At 41.8% G+C, this 15,917-nt stretch overlaps 1 protein-coding gene across 46 annotated transcripts in view; it reads right to left on the bottom strand.

The window, feature by feature from the left end:
- Positions 1 to 15,917, bottom strand: part of MBNL2 (muscleblind like splicing regulator 2) — a 181,140-nt gene that overhangs the window by 105,141 nt on the left and 60,082 nt on the right. For 25 of the 46 annotated variants that reach the window (XM_043534803.1, XM_043534778.1, XM_043534850.1 and 22 more), the window contains one exon: positions 14,205 to 15,011. The exons of 2 other annotated variants lie outside the window; for them this stretch is intronic. In XM_043534803.1, the coding sequence (XP_043390738.1) occupies positions 14,205 to 14,378 (174 nt within the window). In that variant the 5' untranslated portion in view covers positions 14,379 to 15,011. Of the gene's footprint in view, positions 1 to 10,126; positions 10,203 to 14,204; positions 15,012 to 15,917 lie in introns of those variants that run through there. 19 more of the 46 variants (XM_037895963.1, XM_037895990.1, XM_037895947.1 and 16 more) reach the window with 2 other exon arrangements.

Below are 15,917 nucleotides of genomic sequence, written 5' to 3'. Positions count from 1 at the left end.
TGTGTGGCTATGTTGTTGATGAATTCTTGTTGTTCATTTGTCTACCATGCAGCCTGGAGCTTAAATGTGCATCTGTACTCCGAAGAGCAACTACACAGGATATTTGGATGTGTGGGGACAGCTTTATTGCTCTCAGTGACTTCTAGATAAAATTTCTTCAGTTTACAATAAGAGACTTTGCCTGCAAACTCAACCTAGAATCTAAAAATCTGGTTGTGTTTTCTGCCCTGTTCTTCACAGATGTAGCTGGGGCAGAGCTTGATCCTGCAGCTGGAATTTAACTGACAATTCTGTTGATAATGCGTAAGCCTGATTAGAAAGAACTCATTCTCCCATACTTAGTTGACTATGGATTTGCCAGAGAAGAGATCTGCTGAGTAAGAAGGTGCCATTTGTGTGTGGTCTCTTTCCAAAGTAGAATAATTTTTCAGTTTTTCATTTGCCATCACTGAAGTTTGCTCTACATTTTCCAACAAATTCACCCACAAGCGCACACATTCCAAATATCAAAAGACGAAATTTGAAACAAAAAAATCCATGATAAGTTTGGACTCCACAACAGCTTTGACAAAAGTCCAACCTTAAGCTTTACCTATAAAGAAACTAGTCATATTAGGTTTACCCAGTTTAGGTTAAAGCCCTAGGGGAATTTTTGGCCTGTACTTGAACATGGACATAACTTCATTTTGAAGTAATTAATACAAACTGTCAGGTTACATCTTATAGTGCAACAATATTTTCTCAGAATTGCACGCATCGGACGTACAATGCAAAAGAAAACTCGGTGCTACTGTTGTCTAAACACCAGACAACATTATATAAGACATAAACCCAAACTAAATGATATCATGAGTTTATTCAGTTTTGTGGGGGAGGGGTTGGAGAGATCACAGATACAGTGATAAGAGTATTTTTTTTAATCAGGAAGAGCAAACAGAACTAGACTGTTGCATGTGTCAAGTATCAGGGGGTAGCCGTGTTAGTCTGTGTCCACAAAACAACAAGGAGTCCAGTGGCACCTTAAAGGCTAACAGATTTATTTGGGCATAAGCTTTTCTGGGTAAAAAACCAACGATTCACCTGAAGAAGTGGGATTTTTACCCACGAAAGTGTATGCCCAAATAAATGTTAGTCTTTAAGGTGCCACCGGACTCCTTGCTGTTTTTTTAAACAGAACTAGAATAACCCTATAGAACATTTTCTAATGAAAATTTTTATAGCAAAAGAATTTAAGATAAGCACCAGCCTATCAACCAGTAAAATAAATCCCCATTTTCAGAGGTGAAGGATGAAACTAAAACAAACAAACCCAAAAAATTCAAAGTAGAGGGGATATGACTAAAATTGCTAAGTCTAAAAAATAATTCTCAATGACAGCTGTACCATATTAAGATAAGTTCTTTTAATAATTCCAATTTTTAAAAAACTGATCATAGCCATAGGATTAAATTTAAAAAAAAAAAAAAGGCTTTCAGTGTGTTTCTGTGTAATATAAACCAGTGCCTAATCCTACAAACTGCCTAATCCTGCTCTCACTGAAGTCAATTTTGCCACTAATTTACGAATCCATGGATTTACAGTGGACTCCACTGTAGGCCAGAATTTCAAGAGAGCATGTATGTGAAGTGCACAGAGCAAACATACAAACTTTAATTTGCTTACAAAAATACCATACCTACATGTGTGTGCATACATCAAGGGGTGTACGCATACACACCACGTTGGTGCACACATAAATCAAGCGCTTGCACTTCTGCAAATATTTAAATATTATTTGACATACTATAAAGTAAGCAGGCAAGGCAGTATACAAGATGAATCTGTAAGGTAGCCTGCATTTCTGAGACATCCAATAAATAACACTTAATGAATTTTTGTAATTTTAGTTTCAATATACATTAATTGACTTGCTCTCATTTCCTTTATAAAAAAAATTAACTAACTCATATTTTAATGTTCTTGCATTAAACACCAATTGTGTATACATTTGAATGCATTCAATACAGAAGATGTGTACTCAACTATTCACTGAATACATGCAGACAAATATGAAGTCATTCCAAATATTTACTTCTTATTCACAGAGCATAATTTTTAACTTGCAAAGTTCTTGATTTGGCAGGTGTGTAGACCACATTAACAATTAATTTCCAGTTAAAAAATCTTCACTAAAGTGCAGTTAAAGTTGGAAATCCATATTAATGGCAATGCTTTTTGGTTGGAAATTTCTCCTCTCCTTCCCTAACTTTTGCAGTGACACTAATGTAGATCATGGTTTTGAAAGGTGGTTTGTATTTCTATCTAGTTACTTCTGTGGCCTGTATCACTGTATATCTGAGCACTTTACACAGACTAATTAATTTATCACCAGAACGTCCCTGGGAGGAAGGGGAGTTGTTTCTTCATTTTACAGATGGGGAAACTGAGGCACGGAGGGCTTTTAAATTTTTTTTAAGTGACTTGCCCTAGATCACACACTACCACCTGAACTGAAGAAGAATCATGATTAGCTGTTGGTATTGTTAATAGTGAACAGTAAAAATAAAAAAATGACAAGACAAACTGCTCTTGCCATCTTGTTCTATGCCCAGACAACCCATAGGCTGTAGTATGGCAACGTCTTGAGGGTTAATTCTGTAACCCACATCTTCTCTCAGACAATCACCTTTGGCAATTAATACACATATTCTCCATCTTCTTCCAGAATTAAGGAGAGGCGCATCACAGTTATACACCTCCAGTTTTGATGACGGATGGTATCATCTCACTCTGAAGTGGGACACTCACCATCAGTGCTGCTGAGTGGTTGGGTGGGGGTGTGGCAGGTTTTCTTCTTCTCAGCTGTCCCACTTCCTTACTAGCACTCCACCATACAGTTATTTGTCCTATCAGTGACTCTGCCCTCTAGGCAGGTCACATATTCAAGTCTGTACCTTTCAGGGCATGCATGAAAAGTCCAACAAAGAGAGAACTTTCAGGATTAAGTCAGAGACCTCAGGGCTCCCCCTTCTTGGGTCAATATCTCATGGCTCTGACCCGTCTATCTTCAGGGTCTGTACTGCCCAACTTGATTCCCCGGATCAGTGATAAGGCCTCTGTAGTTGTCCCTCTTTAGGAGTTGGTAGGGGAGCCGGGGCCCACCATCCCCATTGGTCTCCACTACAGGGCCCAATGGTGGGCAGCTAAGTCTTACACTCTGGGGTGCTTGTGCAGTTGCCTCCCTGGATCACTTCCTACCAGTCTCCAAGGTAAAGAACTAAACACAAACATAAAGTCTTTGACCTTCAGAGACTCACAGGTCCCTTCTTCATAGTCTTGGTCAGGTCACTATTGCCAGGCTTCAGGCAGCATGAGCTCCATCCCAGGAGTTCAGAGTGCAGATCATCTTATCTCCACTGTCGGTCTGCCACTGAGCTAGCTGCTCCCCTTTTTAAGCTCCTCTCCCAACCCATGCAGACTTTGCAGGTGCAGTGGGGCAGGGTGGCTGGGCCCAGAACAACTCTTTAACCTTCCTCCTTCCCAGCACACCCCATCACACACAGAGAGAAGTGTCAGATCAGATTAAACACAATGTGCGTCTATTTTAAAGTGCTGTTCTGCTCCGAAAAGTAATTGTAAAAATATCAAGGAGTTCCATGTTTACCGTGTCTCAATAATTTCCATATGAATTGTACTCGGTTTTCAAGACTGTTATTTGTCTGCCAGTCTTTCAAACTCAATGTGGTCTCTGACAAAGAAACTGGATATTCCTTCATGCTCCTTACCAGTAATTAAGATTCCATATGTTAAATTAGTTCAACTGTACCTGTGCAATTCCTCTTGCCAACCACGTGTTCACAGCTTTCACGGATTGGAACTAAGTAAGCAGTTCTTTTGATGATGCACAAGAAGGAATATGCACCCTTTACTCAAGGTTTGTCTTCACTGCAGAGCTAACGCAAATCTCATCCACACACAAAACCCCTTAATTTGAGCATGTCGGTGGTTTTAACTTAAGTTGGCAGGCTCATCAGAAGGTATAGGCTACAGCTTGAGTAAACACAATTCCTCAGCTAACGCAACCACTCTCTGCTACTAATACAAGCACTTTGTGCCAGTTGTGTCCTATTTCGCAGCATGGTTGCTCTCACTCAAACTAGGCTAACTTGAGAGGAGTTAATTCAAGTGCAGATATAACTCAAGTTAACCCTTCAATTAAGACATAGCAGGTATGTCTACACTGCAACTAGACACCCACAGTTGGCCTCTGCCAGCTGACTTGGGCTCACGTTGCGGGGCTGTTTCATTGCTGTGTAGACTTCCAGGCTCGGGCTGTAGCAGAGGCCTTGGGACCCTCCCACCTTGCAGGGTCCTAGAGCCCAGGCTCCAGTCCGTGCCCAGAAGTCTACACAGCAATGACACAGCCCCACAGCCCAAGCCCCACAACCCGGCGTCAGCTGGCATGCATCAGCCATAGGTGTCTGGCTGCTGTGTAGATATACCCACTCTTAGTTCTGTAGAAGCAGCACAGCTATTAGCAGTAAAGAACGTAAAATCTTTTTTTTATCATTGAAGAGAGACGATCTGACTTTGAATATACAAAGGGTAATATGAGACGATTTACACAGTTTTCAGAATTAAGCCACATCACAGAATTAAACTGTACATCAGAAGAACAACAAATAGAATGGAAGTTTAAACTACAACTGCCTGACAGAACCTGTAGGAAGATTTTGCTACAAATTCTATGTGAATTATGTTATCTGGAAAGAATCCTCCCTCTTCTCTCCCCCCGCCCCCATGTTAACATGTAGCTTGTATAATGGATAAGCTTGTTTCCTCTAATGATGTTAGAGTCATCACTGAACTTTGACAGGTCATCCCTTATTACATGTAACTCAATCCCAAAGACACAGGCTAACTTCTATTTGACCTTTAGGTATTACTATATCAAAAAAGAATTTTCTTGAGTTACGGTACACAACTCTTTGTAGAATAATCTTATGATTAAAGGATAGACCAGGAGATTTGAGGGCTTTGTTAGGCTTTATCACACATCTTTGGCAGGACCCTGAGAAAATTATATACGGCTAAACTTTCAAAGGTGGCCTCTAATTCGGGATGCCTGATTTTAGACACGTGACCAGAATTTTCAAATCCTTCTAAGTGGTAGCCTAAGTCGGATTTTATCAGCCCAGATGTATGCACATTTACAGCTGTAGATGTAATAAGTAAACAAAACAGGCACATCTCTCATTTGAAAAGCCAGTTTGATGAGCAGGCAAAGGCTGACTGCTTAGGGGTTTTCCAGTGTGCACAGTACAAGGATTTTCCAAAGTGCTCCTGTGTGGTATCCATTCACCTGTCCTCTCAGTCTGTTAGTGTGACCTTCCTTTTTGTCCTTCTGCAACAGAATCAGGAGCCTTAACAAAGCTGCTGGGCAGCACTTATTAACAAGCTGGTTACTAATTTACATTGTACATTCTATGAGGCAGTGAGCACCCTAATATGGATTTGTATAGAGGACAGCAAGGCCCAGATTCTGACGGGGGACTCAATGCTACTGTAACAAATAATAATAATTTGCAACTAAAATACTGCAAAGTTAGGGATGGATTTGGAGATAAGTTTCATTGGGCTGGAAATTAAAAAAAAAAAAATTTCCCCTCACTATGGACACACTTATTTGTCTCCCAGATGAGCTATATACTAGGCCTCTCTGCCCCATCATGCTTATCATAGAGTACAGTTTTGTTGTTGTGCACTATCATGCATGCTTTCTGCCTTCTAGGTTTCCCGGAGAGAGTGTAACCGAAGCAGTATTGGCAAGCCCAAGCGTTTAAACTAAATGAGTCAGGCCCTCCAAATATCATGAGATTTTATTTAAAATCTCATTGGATTAAAAATAAAGACATTCTGGGACTTTTTATTTGCCTTCTGGTTTTTTAATCTTAATGGTTCACATTTTCAAGCTTTTCTCCACAACCATGAGGGCCAGGAGCTAATTTTGTTTTTTAATGAAAGCTGAGATTTTCATGTAATCACGTGAATTTAGGGGCAGAGGCTTTGCCATAAATTTCACAATATTTGATGTTGTTCTTAATTCATGCAAGTTGGCATCACCGGGAAGAGGTTCTTGGAAGACGATGGAGAAACATAGGGCAGCCCTCACACAATTTCTTTCTCACTCCCTGCACTAAAGCTGCCAAGAACACCCATGCAAATCAACTGCCAGCCACAACTCTGCAGAAATTTCTCCTGATACTCATGTTCAGCTATGCACTATTGTAGTAGGTACCCTCAGAAGTTTGCCCTGGATTTAAGCAAATGTTATGTGCAGAAATTATTTACAATTTAGAGAGGCGCTGTTCCATATAACTGGCAGGGGTCCCCTACAAACTTCTTCAGTGCTCTAGAAAAAGGGGTATGAGAAATTAGTCTTACTCCCAATGACTGGAAGATCAGAGCTAGAATTAATGAAATTTTAAAATAAATCCCTGCAGTGCACTCCTCTCTGTAGCATTTCTGTTCACCACTTTTTTCCTATTGTCCTCTCTGTCCCCTCATCCCACACTGCTTTAGCAATGTGCCAGACTGAAAGCCTCCTAAGACAATGTTGCATGAGGGCCAATTACCTTTTGACGGTTTGCTAACATTTTTTGACTCTGCTCACTTTGCCTTGCTGTACCTAGGTTAACTGTGGAACAATGCCCATTTTGAGAGCTGGACAAGGAAAGAGGATGAGGGCTTTTCCCTTGTTTTCCATTTTTGCATGTGACCATGCATGAATCTATTCCGTATGGCACTAGACACCACTGGTCAGCAGACACATGGAAGCCAAGAGTAAAATATAACTGTACTTCTCCTTGAATTCCTGCTCTGTTACTGGCACCTAACAGCCTGGGGTCTTCAGTGCTGCATCCCAGAGCCTTCAAGCCAATTAACAACTCCTTTTCCTCTTTCTGGAATGGCTTTCCACTACACACCGCTTCCTTTAAAAACAAGGGCTATGTTTTTACACTGAGATCACTAATTCACTAAATATCCTAGTGGAGACAAGGCACAGATAGATTTTACCTTGCTGTAGCTAGGGAAAGTCAATCCCATATCCCTCAACCTCTGGATGACCTCAACTAATTACCTGGGTAAGAACAACCTGTGTCTTGTCTCCATTAAGCTTTTACATCAGGATAGCTTTTTTTTTTTTTTTTTTTTTTTGCATTGATGACGCATCCTCAAAAGACATAGCTTTGTTAGTAGCAGTTAAAGTAGAAGGGCTGCTGCTTGACAGCCCAGGCAGACACACACCCCCACAGGCCAAGAGAAAGGGGGAGAGAGTGCCCATTGGAAAAGTAAGGCTGGAGCGAAGAAATGGAGAGAGAGAGCCTGTAGGAACAATGAGTGACCTGAGGAGGCAGGGAGTGTGGGGGAGGAGCGAGCAGCAGGCAATTGATCAGGTGTTCAAAAAGCTAGTAGTGAAATGAGTCAGAGAATCTGATTGATTTTTGCCTACACTGTTCCCACATATTTGTTGTAGCAAAATTAAGGAAGCCCTGGCTGGTGCAGCAACAAATGCTAAGGAATGCTAAGCAACTGGGCATGCAGGAGGCCCACAATGCATGCAACCTGATGCAGAGCTGCCAAGTTCTGTGCTCCTTCATATGACCTTTTATGCAAATGTAATGAGGTATTTTGCATATCTGCAAATAATTTTCATATAGCCATAAACTGAACCATATGGTAACAGTCCCTGTCCCCAGCAGTAGCAGGTGTAGGACATGGAGTTGCACAATCCTTGCTGACTCCGGCTGGGGCAGACAGGTCCTTGAGGTTATCTGGGAATCTTGCTGGGTTGGGTGTATGAGAGGAAGCTGGGAATAACTGGGTGGGTGGCTGCTGAGGCTCCTGGAAGTACAGGGTTCCTACAGTGCTAGCACTTCTGATGATTCCTGGGGCAGGAGGTGCTGGATTTCAGGGATCTACTGGGAGGTAGAGGATGCTAGGGCTCCCGGGGACAGCCTGGCAGTTGACTGAGGTGGGAAAGAAGCATGGGGCTGGTAGTGGGCTCCTCCCCTTGCACTGCTGTCATAGAAGTCATAGAATATCAGGGTTGGAAGGGACCTCAGGAGGTTATCTAGTCCAACCCCCTGCTCAAAGCAGGACCAATCCCCAATTTTTGCCCCAGATCCCTAAATGGCTCCCTCAAGGATTGAACTCACAACCCTGCGTTTAGCAGGCCAATGCTCAAACCACTGAGCTATCCCTCCCCCCGTCACCATGTACAGCCCGCTACCACCTTCCCCTTAGGGTTACTAACTCTTACTGAAGCTATTCCGGGAGTCCCCCCCCCCCCCGTATGACATAATTTCATTTTCTTAAAATATCCTCAATTACTTTCAATAGTCACCAGGAGATCAATGCCAATTCCGGGAAACTCCAGGCCAATCCTGGAGGGTTGGCAACCCTACTTTCCCTCCAGTCACTGCCACTTCTTAGCTGCTCCTTCCTAGCCCCAGTTTAGCTGAGGGAGCAGCAAGGGAGGACATGCCAGAGTGTTTGCTCAGCAGTCTCCACAGCAGACTCTGGCAGCAAGAAGGGGGAACGGCAGACAAATGGCTGATGTCTCAGCCAGATGTGTGAGGGTGAACAACTGAGATGCAGGCAGGTCTGAGAGGCCTGCCAATTTCATGACTGCCATGCGAGATGTGTGACACTTGGCAGTCTGCTTATATATACTCTGCTGATAGGGTGATTGCTCAACATCAGTGCCTGACTGGCTAAAGGTTTTCAAAAGCAACAGCTGATTCCGTGCATCTCAATTTTCAAGTGTCTGACTTGAGACATCTTTAAGGCAATTTTCAGAAAGTGCTGACAACCTATCCTCTGAAAAATAAAGGCCCCTTCAAAGTGTCTCTGGTTGCTCACTCAAAAATGGGGGCACCTAAATTCATCAGTCATGTCTTTCAATCTTGGCTATAGCTCGCATATCACCAGCTTGTCACATTACCACACATAATGGATAATTAACATCTAAGTCAAATTAAGGTGCTGTGACAGGGTTGGGCCAGATGGCTATAGGAGAGTAATAGAAGGCAGATATATTAGCCCCAGGTTAAGTAGGTCCCTTTTCCCTGGGTAAGATAACAGGAAAGGTTCCACAACAATCAGGAATCTTCTGGAGACAATTAAGACAGGCTGATTAGAACACCTGCAGCCAATCAAGAAGCTGCTAGAACCAATTAAGGAAGGCTAATCAGGGCACCTGGGTTTAAAAAGGAGCTCACTTCAGTTTGTGGTGCATGTGAGGAGCTGGGAGCAAGAGGTGCTAGGAGCTGAGAGTGAGAACACATACTGTTGGAGGACAGAGGAGTACAAGCATTATCAGACACCAGGAGGAAGGTCCTATGGTGAGGATAAAGAAGCTGTTGGGAGGAGGCCATGAGGAAGTAGCCCAGGGAGTTGTAGCTGTCGCACAGCTGTTCCAGGAGGCACTCTCGACAGCTGCATTCCACAGGGCCCTGGGCTAGAACCCAGAGTAGAGGGCGGGCCCGGGTTTCCCCCAAACCTCCCAACTCCTGGTCAGACACAGGAGGAGTTGACCTGGACTGTGGGTTCACAAAAATGGCCAAACGGAGGGTTGCCATGAAGCTCCAAGGCGAGCAAATCCGCCAATAAGCGCAAGACCCACCTAGGTAGAGGAGGAACTTTGTCACAGTGCCCAAAGTTTTAAAATCTGACAGCTCTCTGGCACTTGAAGTGGGTGCCAGCAGCAGACAGGGTGGCCTCATATGCTCTCAGCGGTAATGCTGCAGCGGCCAGTCAGGTAGAAACTGTTCACAAAAGAGACCAAGGCTTTGTCTACACACTGAAATTGCATAAGTTCAACTTAAACCAGTTTTTAAACATTTACTTAAACCAGTGCAAAACCCTGTTTAGACACACTCACGTCAATTTAAGGGTAGCTTATTTTGATTTAGTTTACACCTGTTCCTAATCAACTTAAGATAAATCAAAGTAAACCAGGTTTACATTGGTTGAAGAGAGTCCACACACCAGTTTTAACTGAGTCCTTTTTAAATCACATCTTTAGTTAAATCGGCACAATCCTGCATGTACACAAGCCCAGATATTTGTTGGTGGCACTTACCATGGAAAAGGAAACTTTCTTCTTTGGGGACAGTCTATTCTGTGAGAGAGGCTGGAAAATAAAGAAATGGAGGACTCTGCACCAAAAAAAAATAAGAATAAGCTGACTAAGCAGAGGTTGGAGAGAATACTCAGGGCAGCGATGGGGGGAAATGAAAATGAAAATACAACAGGCTGCATTTGGCTTAGGGCAGGGATGCCCAACCTACGATCCAGCAGAGCATTTCATAAGGCCTGTGGCCTGCTTCAACATAATATACTAACAGCCAATTCATTAGCGTTTTGTCATCATGTTTACATCATTTTAGTTTACACAAGTGTGCAAACAGACAGTACTATACTTAGAAGTAACCTATCTAAATACATACAAAACAAGCTGAACATAAAATATAAATCAGTAAAAGTGATTAACTAAAATGTGTAGAATCTGTTTGGCCCACACAAGGTTGTGCTTAGGTTTATATGGCCCTCCTGTGTAATAAGACTGGGCACCACTGCCTGCAGGAGTCTTGACGGGTCGAAGTAGCCACGCCATGAAAGAGTACCCAGAAAGCATTATTTAGCCAAGTCTTCTTCAGCACACATGCAGTTTAACTTTTACTTTTCAGCACTACCATCCACCTCCTCCAACTGGCCCAGCTAAACCCCAAGCACTTTACGCTTCCTGATGCTATCATACTCCCCAAAACCCAGAAAAAAGGTTTAAGTCACTCCCACCTCCCTTCACCCCAATCAAGGACACAGTCAGACTGTTAAGTGGCAGTCTATTGGTATGTGCAAAGTTACTCTCTGAAGAGTGTCAGTTTGATTTGGATAGTACTTTCTGTTCCTTGGCACTAAAATATCCAGCCAAGGACAGACAGCTTCAGTGAGCCAGGACTTCCAATGGCATGTTCCATCCAGCCCTAGAGAAAATGAACCTGAGTTGATAGAAGACGAGGGATGAAATATTATGTCCTCACACTATCTTGGTAGCCCTTCAAAGGAAGGCCAACTCCTGTAACCAATGGGTCTGAGCTGGGGGGTTGGAGGGAAAGGTTCTCTACCACCTTCCTTCATCCAATCACCACCCATAGCATTTTGGACTGACACTGGTTCCATTCAGAAAAAAAACCCAAACAATCATCTCTTTGGTCAGCACCCTTGCCAGGATCATGAGGCAGCTAGTTTTAGGGACTGGGACATGGACAGTCATTCCTAGTGGTCAGAACACGAGTCATGTACCAGAAAACAGAGCCAAAAGGTCAGAACCAGAGTCAGAGGCTAGATGCCAAAACTAAGGGTCAAGCCAGATAAGAATGGCCATACTGGGTCAGACCAAAGGTCCATCTACCCCAGTAACCTGTCTTCAAACAGTGGCCAATGCCAGGTGTCCCAGAGGGAATGAACAGAACAGGTAATCATCAAATGATCCATCCCCTGTCACCCATTCCCAGCTTCTGGCAAACAGAGACTAGGGACACCATCCCTGTCCATCCTGGGTAATAGCCACTGATGGACCTGTCCTCCATGAACTTATTTAGTTCTTTTTTGATCCCTGTTATAGACTTGCCCGTCACAACATCCTCTGGTAAAAAGTTCCACAGGTTTTGTGAAGAAATACTTCCTTTTGGTTCTTTTAAACCTGTTGCCTATTAATTTCATTTGGTGACCCCTAGTTCTTGTGTTATGAGAAGGAGTAAATAACACTTTATTTACTTTCTTCACACCAGTCATGATTTTATAGACCTCTATCATATCCCCTCCTTAGTCATCTCTTTTCCAAGCTGAAAAATCCCAGTCTTATTAATCACTCCTCATATGGCAGCCGTTCCATACCCTAACCATTTTGTTGCCATTTTCTGAACCTCTTCCCATTCCAATATATCTTTTTTGAGATGGGGCGACCACATCTGCATGCAGTATTCAAGATGTGGGTTTATATACAGACATTATTATATTTTCTGTTTTATTATCTATCCATTTCTTAATGATTCCCAACATTCTATTTGCTTCTTTGACTGCCAATGCACACTGAATGGATGTTTTCAGAGAACTATCCACAGTGACTCCAAGATCTCTTTCTTGAGATTTGGAGCCAAAGGTCAGAATCAGAGTCAGAGTCCGAATGCCAGGGCCAAAGGTCAGAGTTGGAATCAGAATCAGTGACTCCAACCAATGGTCAGAGTCAGTGTCGTAGGACAGCGGCAGGGATCACGAACAAAGCAGCAAAGCAGGACTCAAGCAAGAAGGCAATGTAGCAGCCAGTCAGGGCCTCTCCCAGTTGCCTCCTTCTGGCTTAAGTAGTACAGCCAGACCAATTGGTGAGTCCAAGCACTCTTCCAATCAAGATTCCTGTGGGTGGTGCCTCTGGTGGGGCTAGGGTTCCATGAGCCCCTCAGCCCAGCAAACTGCTAGATAGTGGCTAGGATATGTGGGTTTCTTAGAGACCTGTGCACGCAGGTTTAAGACCCGTGGAGCCTCAGACCTATCTCCGCAGAATTGCCAGGGAAAATCCCTCCCCAGAAGGCTTGACCCAGACAAGGAAATGCTGTCTTCTTCTGCAGAGAGGTTTGAAATGAAATTAACCAGGTGTCTTGATCCTGCCGAAGAACAGCTGCCCTCACCAAATAACTAGTAACCCCAAGCTAGTGGAAAACAGAGAATGAAAGTGGTGCAGCCAGTTCCTTGAGCACTGCAGTGAAGCCAAAGTCCACAATAACTGACTTCAGATGGGGGAAATCCAACGATGCACAGCCTTGCTCAACAAAGCCAATTACTTGGTCACACAAAACCTAGACAGGCCTCCCTCTCCTGGCAAGCCCAGTGAGCCGATCTCTTGCTTTGGTGGTAGCAGCAACAATTGTTTGTCCTCTTTCCCTCAATCATTTTCACTCCCACTACAGCCAGATATGGGTCAGGGTGTTGCACCAGCCCTGTCCTTGAGTGGTGTAAATTCATGCTGTAGCTAATGGATAAAATTGGCAAAATCTCAGCCAACTAAAAACAGAGAAAACAGTAAGTACCCCCATTGCCTGCTCACCACAATGTTCTTTCCCACCACATTTCACTTATTTTTTCCTGTATCCAAACTCACATTTTTGATAAACTCTACACTTTCATTATTCTTTAAATGACCGTTGTCTTCATCCCCAGAAAGCCTCAGACGTTCTCACAGGCCACCTCTCCAGCACCAACCTGTCATTAAAGAGAAACCTGGACCAGCTTCTGGCACCTTAGGAGTACCCTGAACATGCCTATCATTCAAGTTGTATTTCTCCCTCCTGTCAAACTGATTGTTGTTTCTCATGCTAAAAATATGCATATATACTTAAACATAAAAAGCTTTTGTCTCAAAAGTCCTGTAAGTTTATGCCTTGTCTGTTTGTTTAAAAAGGCTAATGTTTTAAGATATGAGAAGTTAGGAAATATGATTGGCTACCAATGTTAACTCATAAGAGTGCACTTGTAAGCTTCCACTCTATTCTTAACTTACTTCATAGTCTATACAGTTGAAACAGCAGTACATACGACTAGTAATGCTATGGACTCAGCTTAGACCTGCCAATACCTAGAGTAGGCATGATACGGCGAGTTAAAGTTGAACAAAAACACTGACCCAGGAACCTATCCTTGCAACAAAGCCTGTTGCCAACTCTGTCCACATATCTGTTCTTCTGTGGATCTAAAATAACCCTTTAATTTATTGTAATTTGCTTTATTATCAATGGCACAATGGCCTACGTTTTAAACCAGACATTTGACATGGAACAGTGATAAAGCATGAAAGGTACTCATGTGAACACAATGGTCAAATTAGATGTCAATAATCGTGCATTCCACAGTCTTATACAGTTTGGATGTGTAAACAACAGACATTTACATCTGACAGGAAAACACTCAAACACAAATTCTTTTAAAGCTTGCATAAACAAAACTTAAGACAAACAAAATCTGCAACACATGCAGTACTCCTAGAACAAATTGTTTCGAATGTATGAACGTTAAGATGAAATTATTGTTTATATTTTTGATGTAAAGTATTTGTAAATTATTTGTATTTTAGCATTAGCATTAACACATGCAACTTTCTTCCTTACCTTTAGGGAATCAAAGCAGGCAATAACTCTTCCATTTTCAATCTGGCAACTTTTTGGGGGATGTGCAAATTTGCATTCCTCATCAGAGCGTGAACAAGTTCCTCTCTGAAACTGTCGACACACTTCTAATGTCAGCCATTTTGTATCTCTTACAGGAGCAACATTCAAAGCCATGATGAAAAACTGATTTAGGTTTTGTGAATGACTATTAAGTGAATTATGCCAAGCCAATCTACAACAATTCCAAAAGCTATAGCTGAGAGAGAGAAGCTCTGTGCTTTTTTTCTATCGGCAATGAAGTAATAAATTGCTTAATGGAGCCCAATACACACCAAGCAGAATGAGCAAAGACAATTTATCAGCAAGCAGTCACTCATCAATCAATATGTCCCACTTGTAGACTTTTGGCTGCAAAAAAATCATGCTCAGTAGCATCTCCGGCTGTAAAATATCTGAGTCTCTTGATTGGATCGCTGACAACCGTTTTAAATAAAGTTACTTCAGTGCAATGGCACTCCTTGAGATAATATTAATTCTTTGCAGGCTGCTTGCTGGTATCGATTACACAGGAAAAGCAATGTAGTCAGCTTATTCACGTCCTGGCAGTAATTCTTTCTTCAGCTTTTTTAATATGGAAGCTAGTTTCACATCCAGCAATTGGCAAACCAAGACAGTTGAGGTGTCTTCTGTGACATAGAAGGTCAGGGCGATGTCTAGCTGGCAGAGATAATATTTTGAAAACACATTCAGGCGTCGCAGTCTTCTCTTGTAAAAGTGACTTCACAAAGGCACTTTTTAATAATTGACCTGACAAAACAAATAAAATATCAGTTTATATTCAACCTTTTAAAAAGCAACATTTTGAAAAACAATCACCACCTTTTTATCATGGACACTGAAAATGTGCAGTTACTGCAGTAAACTAGTGCAGACTTAAATTATACAAAAATATTAAATAGCCCCTTTCATGAAGTTATTCACGACAAGGGAATAACCAATTGAAACAGGTATTGCAGCAATAATCTAGGCAACAATCGAAAAATTGGGAATGACTTAAACAGATGAATGTAGAAGATACAATAATTAGGTATGCTGCTTCAGAAAAAATTCAATCTCATGTGCTTAAATTCCAAAATAATGTATTAGAGCCACAGTTTCCAATTAATTTATCAGTTAATCCTTTAGATTGCATTATTGAGTGTTGTAAACAACTACTTATTATTTGTTCTGTTTATAAAAAATGAAGATGGTAGAATTTTGTATGAACTTCTTGTCTCTTGAAAAAAAAAAGGGGGGGTGTCTTTATAACAGGTAAAACCCCTGTTTCTAACAGAAAGAATGTTAATTGGATTTTTTAAAACTACAGACCATTTCTAAAAGGTTTCATGTAAGGCTGCAGTAAGCTTCTAATTGTTTAAATGTCCTTTCAGCATTTACTTTTATTGTGAACCCAAATTTTTTCTTAATTAAAATGATATTCATGGTTCTTTTTTTTTATAAAGTATAATTGAAGGCCAATGCATTTGACACAAATGTAAATAACAATACATTACTACAAAAATAAACTTTATGTGTACACAAGATGACTGTAGACATGATTTCTGCTCTAACTCTGCTTTAAAAACATACAAACTTGGTTGAATAACTAAGTGTTTTATACAGATTCTACCAGACCAAAGAAGTGATTACTATTTTTAGAATAATGAAGCTATT

This window comes from Chelonia mydas, chromosome 1 (genome assembly GCF_015237465.2).
Source record: "Chelonia mydas isolate rCheMyd1 chromosome 1, rCheMyd1.pri.v2, whole genome shotgun sequence".
NCBI lineage: Eukaryota > Metazoa > Chordata > Testudines > Cheloniidae > Chelonia > Chelonia mydas.
This window is presented reverse-complemented; position numbering and strand designations above follow the sequence as displayed.